Here is a 13428-nt window from a genome sequence, read left to right on the forward strand (position 1 = left end):
TTAGTAGACTCACTCTTCCACTCATTTGCAGCTAAATGCCCGTCATTCAGGGAAGCTCCGGGGCTAAGTCACTCCCACCTCTACTCTCCTATATTCCTTCTTCACAATGCTCGTCAGGCTGCATAATTGTGTTGTTTGACTCATTCTTGAGGTTCCTTGATAATCATCTCTCCTACGAGGTTATAAGCTCTACAGTGGCAAGACCCAGGAAGCTATGGTTCTGTCTTGGTATCAGACAGTATAACCGGGGCTAGCAGTGTACTGGTTGAAGGACAAGTTAGCAATTTTAAAAATGTACATGTATAAACTTCTTCTGACTTATTGAAGTGGGATCTGTGGATTAGTAAGTGACTTTTGAACTCTGATAAGGAGTTTTAAGTGTGAATGTGAATGAGGTAGGGGCATAGGCATTTGAAGTATAGAAACATAAGGGGTAGAGATAGGGATGATGGTCATTAGGGAGTTTCAGTGTTAGAAGTAGAATTTTACAATGCATATTAGGTTTCATTTAACAACAGAACCCGTATAACAGTAGTCCTGTTGGACCACACCACCTAGTGATGATGTCACCATATTAATTTGTATAGATTGTCTGTGATGATCGCTGAATGATGAAGTCACATAACAATATTTTCTAAGATGTATTTTTGCCCTTGAGTGTCATGTGACTGTATTTCATTTTGAAAGCGTTGTCACTGCTGAAATTTCATTAAACAGACATAACATCATAAATCTGATTTTTTGGCCCCTTACTTCTCTCTGGAGTAGCCTAGCATGATCTAAGCTGGTTTCTAGCATCCATAACTTGTAATGTTGGAAACATTTGTACTGTGTTTCATGTTTTCTAGTTACCAAATGATTCACATCATTCAATGGTCCCTAGTCGCCATGGTTTTGCAGACCCTAATTTTCTCCAGACACAATCCTGTTTGCCAACATGCCTCTTAAAGTCACTATGCAGAACAAGTCATGACGTAGGCCTGTTCTCATAAGTTCAGTCTCCAGCTGCATAAACTACAAAGACAACATGCTCTTTAACATGCACAAGCCTTTGGGGCACTACTTAGGGGCAATTAATATTGGAAATGTTTTTTCATACATCTGAAGTTCTCTGAACCAACATACACATTTCATGTATGTGCTATTTTCTAGTTGGCGTCTCCTAGTCAGCGTAGCTTCTGCCAGCACTGGATGATCTATAAATTTGATATTTGCTCTCTAATTTTAATCATATTCTTTATCAATTATTCCAAATATAAGGATGAGAGCTAGAGACCTCCATGAGTAAGTGCTTGTGCACTCATGAAAGCTGATATTAATTGAATAATTATTCTCTGGGTATTTATTTCAAAAGCAGTGTACTTAATGTAGTCTTTATTCCAATGATATATTAAAGGTACAAAATATTACATTTCCCAATGTCCAAGAAATTTATTATTATTCAATTGAGAGAAATTTATTTTCAGATCTGGAGTGGTATCTTTATTTCTATAGTTAGATGTGATATTCTGTCCAAAAGCAACATAGGAATGAAAGGATTTAGTTGTCCACACATCCATGTCATAATCCGTTATTCAGAGAAGTTAGGGCATGTAATCTAGGCAGGAACTGATACAGAAGCCATAAAGGGACATTGCGTACTGGCTTGTTCCTCATTGCTTTCTCAACCTATCTTCTGATACAACTCAAGACCACCACCCAGGGGTGGCATTGCTTACAGTGAGCTGGGCCCTTCCATATTAATTATTAATCAAGAAAATATCCCACAAATTACCTTAGATCAATACGATGAAGGGATTTTCTCAATTGAAATTCCCTCCTCCCAGATCAATTTAATGAAGAAACCACCCAGCATGCCTGGAATATAGGATTTAGTAACCTTAATTTCATGGTTTTATCTATGCTTTTTCCCTCTTCCTTTTCTAAATATTGAAACACTTAACATCAGTTTTATTTTGCAAATATCAAACTTATGAGTCAGAGAACCTTACAATTCCCCTTACCCTACTGTAGTTTGTTGTGGTTTTGCACACTATGGCCAGTGGTTCTTAGTGGCATTCGATGGCTTATATCATGATGTCAGCAGCATCTACTCACAAGTTTAAGAGGCACGAGAAGCCGTCTTTGGTGGGAGATGGCACTAACCCTTAGGATAGCGTTCACAGCTCAGTCTCACTGCACTGTTCTACAGTTCTTAAATGTGGGGGGAGGGAAAGTATGCATATTCCAGAAAAAAGATGAAAGGGGGGATGAGAGAGAAAGGTGATGGGGGTGGGAAGGAAAAGAGGAAGAAGGGAAAGAGGGGGAGAGAAGGAGGAAGGAAGGGGAGAATGAAAGCTTTGCTTTTCAATACTTTTTACCTGGGAAACATTGCTTTATTTTGGGGGTGGGGTGTATTTTAGTACTTTGGAAAACTGTTTCAAGAAGTATTCCATCACTTGTTATTCTATGAAAATGACATAAGTGTGCTATAAAATGTGCTATACAAAGAATGATTAATTTGACATTGGGATCTGAATTTGAATTGTTATGTTCTAGAGAGGAATGTGACACTGACAAATTAATTCAATCATTTTCAGCCTCCTTTTTTTTTCATTTGAAATTATGCTTATATTTTAAAGACCCCTTGGACAGCTAGAGGACTGTTTGTAACAGTGCTCTGAGGAAAATAACCATGCAGAGTAGATGTAAGTCATTAGCCTTATGAAGAAAATTGCTAGAACAACAACTTTGGAGAACATAAGAAAGTTCTGGGCCTGAGGTAATGGTGCAGTTTGTAGCGTTTGCTTTGCAAGCGTGATGACCTGGATCTGTTCCTACAGACAGGAACAGAGCTAGGCATGGTGATGTGGCGTACCCTTCTAATCCCAGCACTAGGAAGGCAGAGATGGGCAGATCCTTGAAGAGCACTAGTTAGCTAGTATAGCCTGCTTCATGAGTACCAGACCTAAAACCATGGAACAGGGCATCTGAGGAACAGCAGCTAAGGTAGAACTTTGTCTTCCATATGTACATATGTAAACATGTGCTTTCACATACGAACACATATACATGTACATGCCCACGAAAGTTCTGAACTATTTTGATTGATTCCTTAAATGTTTTTTAAACATCAGGGCAGTTAATAAAGCTGTTCACATCCCACATTTACAGCATTAGCGAGGACCAGAGAAGACTGCTCACCATCAGTGTGTATGTACAGCGTTGCAAGGTCCAAATGGCCCCAGAGAAGGAAAGGTACAGAAAGTGTGTGGAAAACCAGAGCATATGAGAGTCTAACATGAGAAAGGACAGATAAAACACTTCTTTTTCCCAGGAAGAAAGATGCCCTCCCACATCCCACCTTGAGAGCAGCCTGGAGACTCAGGTTCCCTTACGTTCGTGGCAAGCACTTTGCCAGCTGAGTCATCTCCCCATCCCCTAGGAACCTCGGCAATTTTTTAAAGTTTCCCAGATGTTTCCAATGTACTAAGAAAGTCAAAAGCCATTGAAGTGAGGCATAAAAGTAAAAAAGAAAAAATTTCAGAATTTCCTTTTCTTCTGAGACACAATCTCACTCTGTAGCACAGGCTAACTTAGAGTTTCTATGTCGTCCATCTGGGATTGTACTCATGGCAATGCTCCTGCCTTGGCCTTTCCAGTGCTAGGCTCACAGACAAGATAAGCCACTACCCTTTCTTTCAAAATGAAGATAATATTTACAATAGCAAGCAGCAACATAAAATACACAAAATGCTCAAGCAACATATATACACACATTGAATAATCACAGCTGTATCTTCTCAACGTGACCCACACACGTTTCAGATATTCTTAAGGTAACAGTCTAGTGAATGAAGTAGCTCACCAGCCACTTTCTCCTGAGGGAGACTAAATGTTCATTCTAACATTTACAAGTCAAAGAAAGTGTAACTAGGAAATGATTTAAAAGAGAGGGAGAGGGAGACAAGGGTTGACTGGCCCTAATATGTTAAAACATATGATCAGAACTCTGACTAGAAGGTTGTGCTGGTGTTGGTGAGTGAATAGGCAGGAAGACTGAGCACGAGAACAGAAAGAACCCAAAAGATGGGTAGAAATGTAACAAGTATGAAGAACGCATATCAGAGCATAAGCAGAGATGAACTAACTCCACAGTATCTGTTCTTGGAACGGGGTCAACGGTAACATTGGATGCTTGGTTCATGTGTTAGCTACTTGTCTCTTCACTGTGAGTAAACACTGGATACAAATGACTTAGGGAGGAAGGATTTATCCACCTTAGTGTGGAGACACGATGTGGGGAGACCTGACTAAGTTTACGTGGGAGCATGCCCATAGGGAAGCATGCATCTTGATAAGAGACAGAAATAAGCCAATCAGCTGGATGTGGACTGGGCTACACCATTCAGAGTCTTGCCCCCTGCCACAATTCTATGGGAAATACTCTCTTGTGGTTCCGTGCCTCCCACAACAGTTCCCCTAGCCTGAGTGAGGTTCATACACATTAGCCAGTGTAGAACATTTCACATTCAAACCACAACATATACACAAATCGACAAGCTCGCAATAAAAAGGCGAATGCAGAAACCCTAGGATTAAAGACAGATGAATTTGTTTCCAATCTGGTTGTAGAGAAAATGTTTCTAACTCTAGCTTTAAAAAAAAAGTGATAACAATGTGATAAACAATGAATAAATTCTGCTGTGCTGAATTGCCCCACTTGTATCACAAAAACTCAAAGTCAAAGAATTTAAAAACATGATAAAATTATGAAATGTATTAAGATAAAAAGTTAATTTTGTTATCAAACAATGAGGTGAAATGTGAAAAATAATGTAATAAAAATAGAAAAAATATCTTAACTCTTCACAGAAACAATTAAAACTTATATATTTAAAGTTATTTATAAAACAAAGTTTCTCCACTTTGCATGAAGAGCCACACCCATCCAGATGGGAGCTACACTGTGTGCCAACAACTGAGTAAAACTCAGTCCTTCCATCACCCCAGTTTCTTGATGTCATTTTTCAACCAAAAGTGCAAAAGACCATTGGTGTTTATTGGTTAATTCTATGTTTGGGATTGACAAAGTGTTAACTCGAAACATTGTGGTCCAGAAATCAAGAAAGAGCTCTGAGACTGACAGGGCTATTTCAAATGGGCACAGGAATCGCATGAAGTTCAACTCGAGATCAAGTTAGAATAAAGGCCATTAAGTAGGAGAATACTGAAGTCGAAGAGAAAAGGGTCTGTGAATCCATTATGATATTCATGAGAGGAAGGCAGAAAGACTTTCTTTGAGAAGAGTGCCAGTGAATATGATGAAAACATTTATAGAATGAATAAATATCATCTCACAATTTCCATTGTGAGAATGGGTGAGGTAGGGCACGCCCATGTAAGCTAAATCAACAGATGTAATTTTTGAGCATGCATTGGTTTCCTATTATTATTGTAACATTAACAAGAGGGTAGTACTTTGAGACATGGAATCCTGTCATAGCTGTGTAGGCTAAAGTTGTCTCTGAGGCTAAAGTGATATACATTGGCTGGGTGACATTCCTCTCCATAGGTCCTGGGGATAAACAGTTCCTTGTGTTTTTTCATTTCTAAGATTTCCTGCATTCTGTGGCATGTGGTCCTGTCCCACTATCCTCAAAGCATGCAATGCTGAATCTCAGATATCCTTCCTTAGTCACATAGGGATTCTAAACTAAACCATTCCAACACCTAGTGTATTATTACCAAGGTCTAGGGACTTGGACCTTGGTAGGTTAGGAAAAGTCTATTGTGCTGTCTACAGCAAGAAGGGAAGAAACCTTCAAGCTTGAAACGTTTTATAGTTTAGATTATTTGATAAACTACAGAGAGACCAAAGGTTCCTTTCCAAGGGAAGCGTCTCAGATATTAGCCTAACTAGGAGTACAGATGGAGCCTCGCCTCCCTAATGATAATGGGTTAAAGGGGCATTATGGATATTGTGAACTCCTGTAAGGAAGCTGTGTGTGCAGAGACTGATTGATGGATCAGACCTGCAGCACTGTGGAAAAGTTGGAATGCTGCTGGTTTAGAGGCTAATCACGCTATCTCAGCTAGCTTCGGTTCCTAGAACAGCCATTGCTTGTCTGCCTCTGGGACAGAACTGACATCCTGTGCCCAATAGAAGTAAACCTGAAATCTATTCAGAAGAGACCACTAGTTTGCACCAGCCCAATGACCTGAAGATCTCATCAGATAGTATCTGAGGCCTATAGCGGAGCATTCCCCATCTTGTAACTGCTGTTCCGACATACCCACTCATGTATTTTAAGCCTGCTGTGATACATGGATTTCTTTGTTCTTTAAAACTATAAAGTGTCATGATTCTGTGCTATGTTGGAACATGGGATTTGAGGTTACCTAAATCTGTGTTCGGGGGGGGGGGTCATGGCTGCTCAGAATGGCTCCAGAATAAATTATCTCTGATTCCCTTTAATACTATGAGAGCTAGAGCTGTAGTTCTTGGATTGACAGGGTAAAGCAGTGGCAAGAACATTAACTTAACAACATAGAGCCATTCTTAAAGACATAAATTTCAATATGAACCTAAGGAAATAAGTGAATGACTTCAGGTTGTGAGGCATTCTTCAAACTATTGCTCGAATTTACAAAAGCTTCAGTGGGAGCTGGAAAGAGCCCTCAGATGTTAAGAGCACTGGCTACTTTTCCAGAGGACTCAGGTATGGTTCTTAGCACTCATGTTTCAGTTCACCACCATCTGGATCCTTATGGGATCCAGTGCCCTCTTACGGCCTCTGAGGGATCCAGCCACACACTTATACTTGCATACAAAGCATCCACACATAAAATAAATAACATTTGAAAAACTCTTGTGTGGTCGTGGGGTACCTCTTTAATACCAGCACTCATGAGGCAGAGGCAGGTGGATCATTGAGTTTGAGGCCAGCCAGGGCTACACACAGCAAGTTTCAGGCCAGCCAGGGTTACACAGAGAAACCCTGTCTCAAAAAGCCGAATGAATGATTGAATGAATGATTGAATGAATGAATGAATGAATGAATGAATATCCTTGGTTACATGGTAAATTTGAGGCCAGGTTAGATTCACAAAATCCTGCCTCAACCACCTCTCAAATACAAATTGGGAGAGAAAGAGATTGGGAGGGGGCAGTACCCCCAGATACTGTGTCTAACCAGAAAGTAAGAGAGAGAAATGGCAGGCATCAAAGTAAGTCAAATTTTCCTTACTTGCTGATGAGAGTGGTAACCGAATCAGCAACATTTCAAGAACAACAACAACAAAAAAAAAGGGCAAGAGGGGAGGGAAGTCAGGCAGTGATGGTGGATGTCTTTAATCCCAGCACTCAAGAGGCAGAGACTGGTGGTGGATCTCTCTAAGTTCGAGGCCAGTCTAGTTTACAGAGTGAGTTCCAGGTCAGCCAGGGCTGTTAGTCAGACCTGTCCTCAAAAAAACAAAACAAAACAAACCAACCCAACCAAACAAACAAACAAAAAACCAAACAAAACAAAAACAAAAATAAATTAAAAATTAATTAAAAAAATCAATAACATGCAAGAAAAAATAACATCAAGTACAAGACTATGAATTAGAGATACTAAAAGGGCAGAACAGTTAACAAAAATGATTTACCCTTGATTAGATTCAGATTTAATGAGAAACTTAGATAAATGATATTTTGGGAGCAGTAGACTATTAAATATGGGCTATGTAGTATGCAGATTAATCCTTGCCTACATATGTCTCTGAGACGCTGACTAGGGGAAATAAAGTTCTTTTCTGAAGAGACAATTTTTTGGCTGGAATGTCAGATAGTGCAGAAGGAGGAGGGTGGGTAAGATAGGTGTGGGACAGCCTGGAGAGAAAGAGGGGTGGGAGGTACCCAGAAAGGTGTATTCACACATAGCGAAATGCAGCGCCAGGAAGACGGCTGCTTGAAGTCTTGTCTGTGCTGTTTCGATTGTTGCTTTTGCTGCAGAAATCAGCTATTTGCCAATTACTCCGAATGTTTACATTTCAACCTTAGACCAACAGATGTTCTGTCACCTTTATTCTTAGCGGGCTGTCTTTCTGAGTTTGAGGCCAGCCTGGTCTACATAATGAGTTTTGGGCTACCCTTTCTCAAAAATGATCCAAAAAACAAAAAAACAAAAAACAAAACAAAACCAACTTTAGGCCAAATATTGAGCCACTAGTATGAAACCCTAAAACCTTTCTTGTTATGTATCTTGAATGTTGGCTTATTGGCAATAGTTGAAAGTTGGCTTCAATGCTTCACAACTTAGATCTGATCATTGACCACCATGGATGTCTCTAGTGACGTCACAGCTTCTCTTTCTTCTTTTAGTGTTCTCTGAAGCTTTGCTCTGTCTAAGCAGGTTGCTATGGTGGTTTCTGTGGATTATCTTCCCTCCTCCATACCCAATGGAACTTCTTTATTCAGGAGAAACAAAATCCGCCATTTTTTGCATGGATCCCAATTCACAGCTCTGACAACTGGCTGGGAAACTATCTTCCCTAACAGGAGAAGCATTCTTAAATAACTTCTGCTAGGTGTGCCCATTTCCCATATGGTATAAAAGAGGAGTGGGGGTTTTTCCACACCCCACTACTGACGCATCCTTAGGAATGGAAGAATTCTCTTTATCCTGGTCTGATGGCGTAGCTGGTTTCTAGGCAGCAGCCGGAATGTGAGCAGAGGGGCAAGGCTTACAGGAGTGCACCTTACAAAGCCGAGAGGAATGGTGAGAAAACTATTCTCTACCTCTTCTGGTGGGCTTTTCCCCCCTCATAAATGCCTTGTAAAAGTTTCCTTGTGACTCTAGCATTGTAGGATCTGAAAAGCCACACAGCTCCTTACGCTTCCAGATGATAGGCAACTGGGTCTTGGAGAACTCTTTATTAAAATGCCCGTAAGTCAGAAAAGCATGCTTTGAAGTCGAACACTAGGTAGCTGCTTCAGTAAGTTGAAGATCAAAGATGTTGATCCCCACGGCCAATGAGAATGAAAATGTGATTTTAGTGCCGAAGTGTTTGGAAAGAAGAAATTGTATCTTGCTCAATAAAAGCAAGTTGAAAAGGGAGCAAGAAGGCTGAGGGCCTTTCTCCTCTGCTACCTGGATCAGGCGGCTCTCCAATCGCCTATCAGACCTTGTTTGAATTGGTCTTTTAAAAGGCACAATCTTCTATTCTATTCATCACTCTCTCTCTGTTCCACAGTGCACCGCTCCCATCTTTATGGTTGAAAGGGAGCTTGCTGGCTGCCCCCTACAGACAAGCCCTCTGAGGCTAGTGTCGCCGGCTCTCATTCTGACTACCCTTGTTCTGATACAAACCTCTTCACATTAGACTACATTTCTTCCTCATTATTTTCCCATTCATGCCTGTGGAAAACCTGATATGAGACTTCACAATATATAATGCTCACAGCAGCCACTTGGTGAAGCTGTGCAAACCTAGTTTGGAGAGAGGCCATTGATTCACCATGACTTTGTAGGGTGCAAGTCACCTGTCAGTGAGAGGAAAGCTCAAAGCCTCCTGAGGTTCTCCTAAACTCTGAACAAAAATGGTGAGTCACTCTCAGTGCACAGTGAGAAGGAAGGCAGCAAGGGGTGGGAGAGCTAGGCTCTTACTTGCATGATTCCACAGATTAGTATTGTCCTGGGTGGGCCTTCTGGACAGACCTGAGAGACATCTACCTCCAGGAGGCAGAGAGCAAACACACAGGCTAGCAAAACCTAGCATCCGTCAATAATGCATCCATCATAGGATTTGATATTTCACTCATGTTCCAGTACACTTACTATGCCAAGTGAGGTAGGAGATTAGATGTGGGGGTGGCCTACTCTCCCAGAACCAATGGAGAGTGTAGCCTAGGGGACTGTAGCCACTTCTTTGAAAATGTACACGGATTTCCACTCCACGTAGAGATCCACACAGGGATGACCTGATGACCTAGACAAAGTGTTATGCAGATAGCATACGCCCTATGCCAGATGAGGACACTGATGTATGCAAAGAGAAACCTGTGCTTTGTTTACATAACAGAATACTACTGGGCTACTAGAATGAGGACATCCTGAGTCTTGCAGGCAAATGGATGGAACTAGAAAATATTATCCTGAGTGAGATAACTCAGACCCAAAAGGACATACACAGTATGTTTCTCTAATAAGTGGATGTTACACACACACACACACACACACACACACACACACACACACGCGCGCATGCACTCACGCACGTATGCACACACATACAGACACACACACACACACACACACACACACACACAATACACAATACACAATACCCAAGGTACAGTCCACAGAATTCAAAAAGGTCAATAAGCTGAAGCCCAAGTGAGGTGGGCTTCAGTCTCCCTTGGGAGGGAGAAGAAAGCAACCACAAAAAGGGACTGACTGTGTGTGGGGGGGAAGGGATGGGGGGAGAGGGGAACATGATCTGGTATTGGGTGGGGGAAAAGGATTGAAGCCCTGAGGGCCAGCAGAAAGAATGGAAACAGGCAACCTCCCTTGGGAGAAAGTCGGTTGGTGAGGCCCTCCAGAATATACCAGAATCCTGGGAAGGGAGAGAGTTTCAGTACTGAAAGGGTGGGACCCTAGATAAAAGACCCTACAATGGAGATAATGAACATGTTGAACCCACCTTCAACAGAAAGACTGGGCAGTAAGTGAGGGATGGGGTTGCTCTTCCACAGTCAAATCTCTGACCCATAATTCTTCCTGTCTGGAAAAAATGCAGGGATGGAAATGGAGAAGAGCCTGAGGAAAAGAAGGTCCAGTGACAGGCCCAAGGCAGGATCCAGCTCAAAGGGAGGCCCCACAACTTAACTCCATTACTGAGGCTATGGGGTGCTCACAAAAAGGGACCTACCATGACTGCCCTTCAAAAGACCCAAGAAGCAGCTGAAAAAGTCAGATGCAGGTATGTGCACCCAACCAATGAACAGAAGCTGCTGACCCCTCTGGTGGAATTAGGGGAAAGCTGAGGAAGATGAGGAAGAGGCAACCCTGTAGGAGGACCAGCAGTCTCAATTAACCTGGATCTCTCAGACACTGGATCACTAACCAGGCAGCATATACCAGCTGACATCAGGCCACCGACACATATACAACAGAGGACTCTATGGTCTAGGTTCAGTCAGAGAAGATGCACCCAACACTCAAGAGACTGGAGGTCTCAGGAAGTTTAGAGGTCTGGTGGGGTTGGGGGTGGAGGGGAAAAGGTATGTGCTGTGGGACAGTTGGAGGGTGGATCAGGAGGGAAATAAAATCTGGAGTGTAAAAGTAAATACAATTTTTTTTAAGTAGAGAGAAACCTGGTGAGCATAAGGCTAAAAGTAGTGTGTCTTACATCTGTTTTACCACGAGTTTTTGTTCAGATGAGAAAACACACGAAGAACTCACAATTATTTGCCAGGATAGCACCACATTCTCGGTGCAAGCACTCCCAGTAGGTATTTGGAATACAGAATTCATCACCACAGCATGAACCCCTGTAGCAAGGAGACCTTTCCCTTTCTGTGTAATCTTCTTCAGTACTTTACAAGTAAAAATAAAACTATGACAATGAAACAAAAATAGAAGGCAAAAAAAACACATGGCCATGCAAATATTTCCAGTTGCATGCTAACCGCACGTGCAGATGTGTTTTTATTTGCTTGTACGTGTGATCTTTCATATTTGAAAGCTCCTTTCTCTGGGCATTCTCTCTCACACCCACCAGAAGAAAACAGATGTGTTTGAAGGTAAGGAGTGCCAAGTGGAATCCTCTTTTATGAAAGAGACTCAAATTCAGCAGTGCTGAGGTTAATGATGCCACCGTGATGGAAGTCCTTCTGGCAGTCAGCTCTTTCTGAAGAACGTGCCCCAGTCGGCAGTCTGCTACTCCCCCAACCCTCCCATGATGTCATCTTTCATCGTCTCTGTCTTCCTTCACCACAGTCATCTCTGTCTAACCAATACAACACAGGCTTCATACCTCTATACCAAAGGGCACAATTCGACCATGTCACTTAGAAGAATGGTTATGTTAAAATCCTGAAGCAGGCAAGGACATTTAAACTTATCATGCTCCTTTGAAGGGAAAGAAATGGCAAGTGTCAGGTCTCCACGGAAGGATGCTTTGGTGTAGGACTTCACTTCACTCTAAGCCAGGATCATCCGTTCAGTCTTCTAATGGCAGTGAATTGAAGTAGGGAGTGGTGGGTGTCAAACTGCCTTTTCCTTTTAATTTTTTTCTTTTCAAATTTATCTTTTTAAGATAAGCTACTCTTCAAACATTGAATGGAAATCTCCAGGGGATTTCCATGCACTCATTCCTCTTCTAACAGGCGTGGCCTCTTCAATCGATATCTCTCATCCGAATAGCAAGTGTCAGAATCTAAGACCAATGTTCGTGTTCAAAGCCTGCTGTTTACCTGAGGGCTCACTGTTCTGTACATTATATAAGTCTGCACCAATGTAAAGTGACACACCTCTACCACTACTGTGTCACACAGAGCAGGTTCACCAGTGTAAAATCTGTTCATCCCCCTGCCTGCTTCCCCGGAAACCTCTAATATTTCAATGTGGTTTATTTTTTCCAGGACATCACATAGTTGGGACCATGTGTTACACACCTACCTCCAGATGGGTTTCTTTCATAAAACAGTATGAATTTAAGTCTCTTCCCATATTTTCATGAAATTGATAGCCTACCTCTTTTTGAAGACTTGATAATATTTCATTGTATAGATGTACCACAGGCTATTCACCTACTGAATGATGTCTCCATTACTCTCATATTTTGGAAATTATGAAAAGGCTTTATGAACATCTGAGCACAGAAATCTTGTGTTGCTCCCTAGAAGCTTTCAATTTTTTGAGTAAATACTAGGGAGAGTTACTGTTGGGTCAGAGGACAAGAGAATGATTAGTTCTTTTAGAAGTCACTATCTGCCCAAGGGACTGCCACATTTACATCCCTAAGAGCTGTGTAAGTGTCCCTGTTGCTCCATCTTCTCGGTGTGTGTGGTCAAAATGTTTAGTTTACCACAGGTGTACTGAGGCACATCAACATGGGTTTAATTTACAATTCCCTAATAACCAGATATTGGTTGTCCTTTTATGTGTGTTTTTCCATCTACGTGCCGTTTCCCGCCTATTTTCGGAGACAGAGTCACAGCCAAGGCTGGCTCAGGATTCACTATTCAGCTGTGGAGGACCTGAGTTTTAAGTGCTCACACCTCTACCTCCCGAGTTCCCCGTGACTCAAACCCAGGGCTCCACACCTGCCAAGCAGGCACCTACCAATGAGTGACAGCCCCCGTCCTTAGGTGTCACTTCTAGCGAGATGTTAGTTCGGACGGTTTGCCGATTTTTAACTGTTGGTTGTTTTTTATTTATGTCTTTTTATAATATCTTC

General features: G+C 41.8%; 1 protein-coding gene across 1 annotated transcript in view; it reads left to right on the top strand.

Moving 5' to 3' along the window:
* LOC147999791 (uncharacterized) overlaps window positions 1-11573 on the top strand; it is a 266689-nt gene extending 255116 nt beyond the window's left edge. Inside the window, exon 5 of the mRNA XM_087593703.1 lies at window positions 10765-11573. Within this exon, the coding sequence (XP_087449829.1) occupies window positions 10765-10807 (43 nt within the window). The 3' untranslated portion in view covers window positions 10808-11573. The remainder of the gene's footprint in view (window positions 1-10764) is intronic.
* The last annotated feature ends 1855 nt before the right edge of the window (window positions 11574-13428 follow it).

Source organism: Rattus norvegicus, chromosome 18 (genome assembly GCF_021556685.1).
Source record: "Rattus norvegicus strain SHRSP/BbbUtx chromosome 18, alternate assembly SHRSP_T2T, whole genome shotgun sequence".
NCBI classification, from domain to species: Eukaryota; Metazoa; Chordata; class Mammalia; order Rodentia; family Muridae; genus Rattus; species Rattus norvegicus.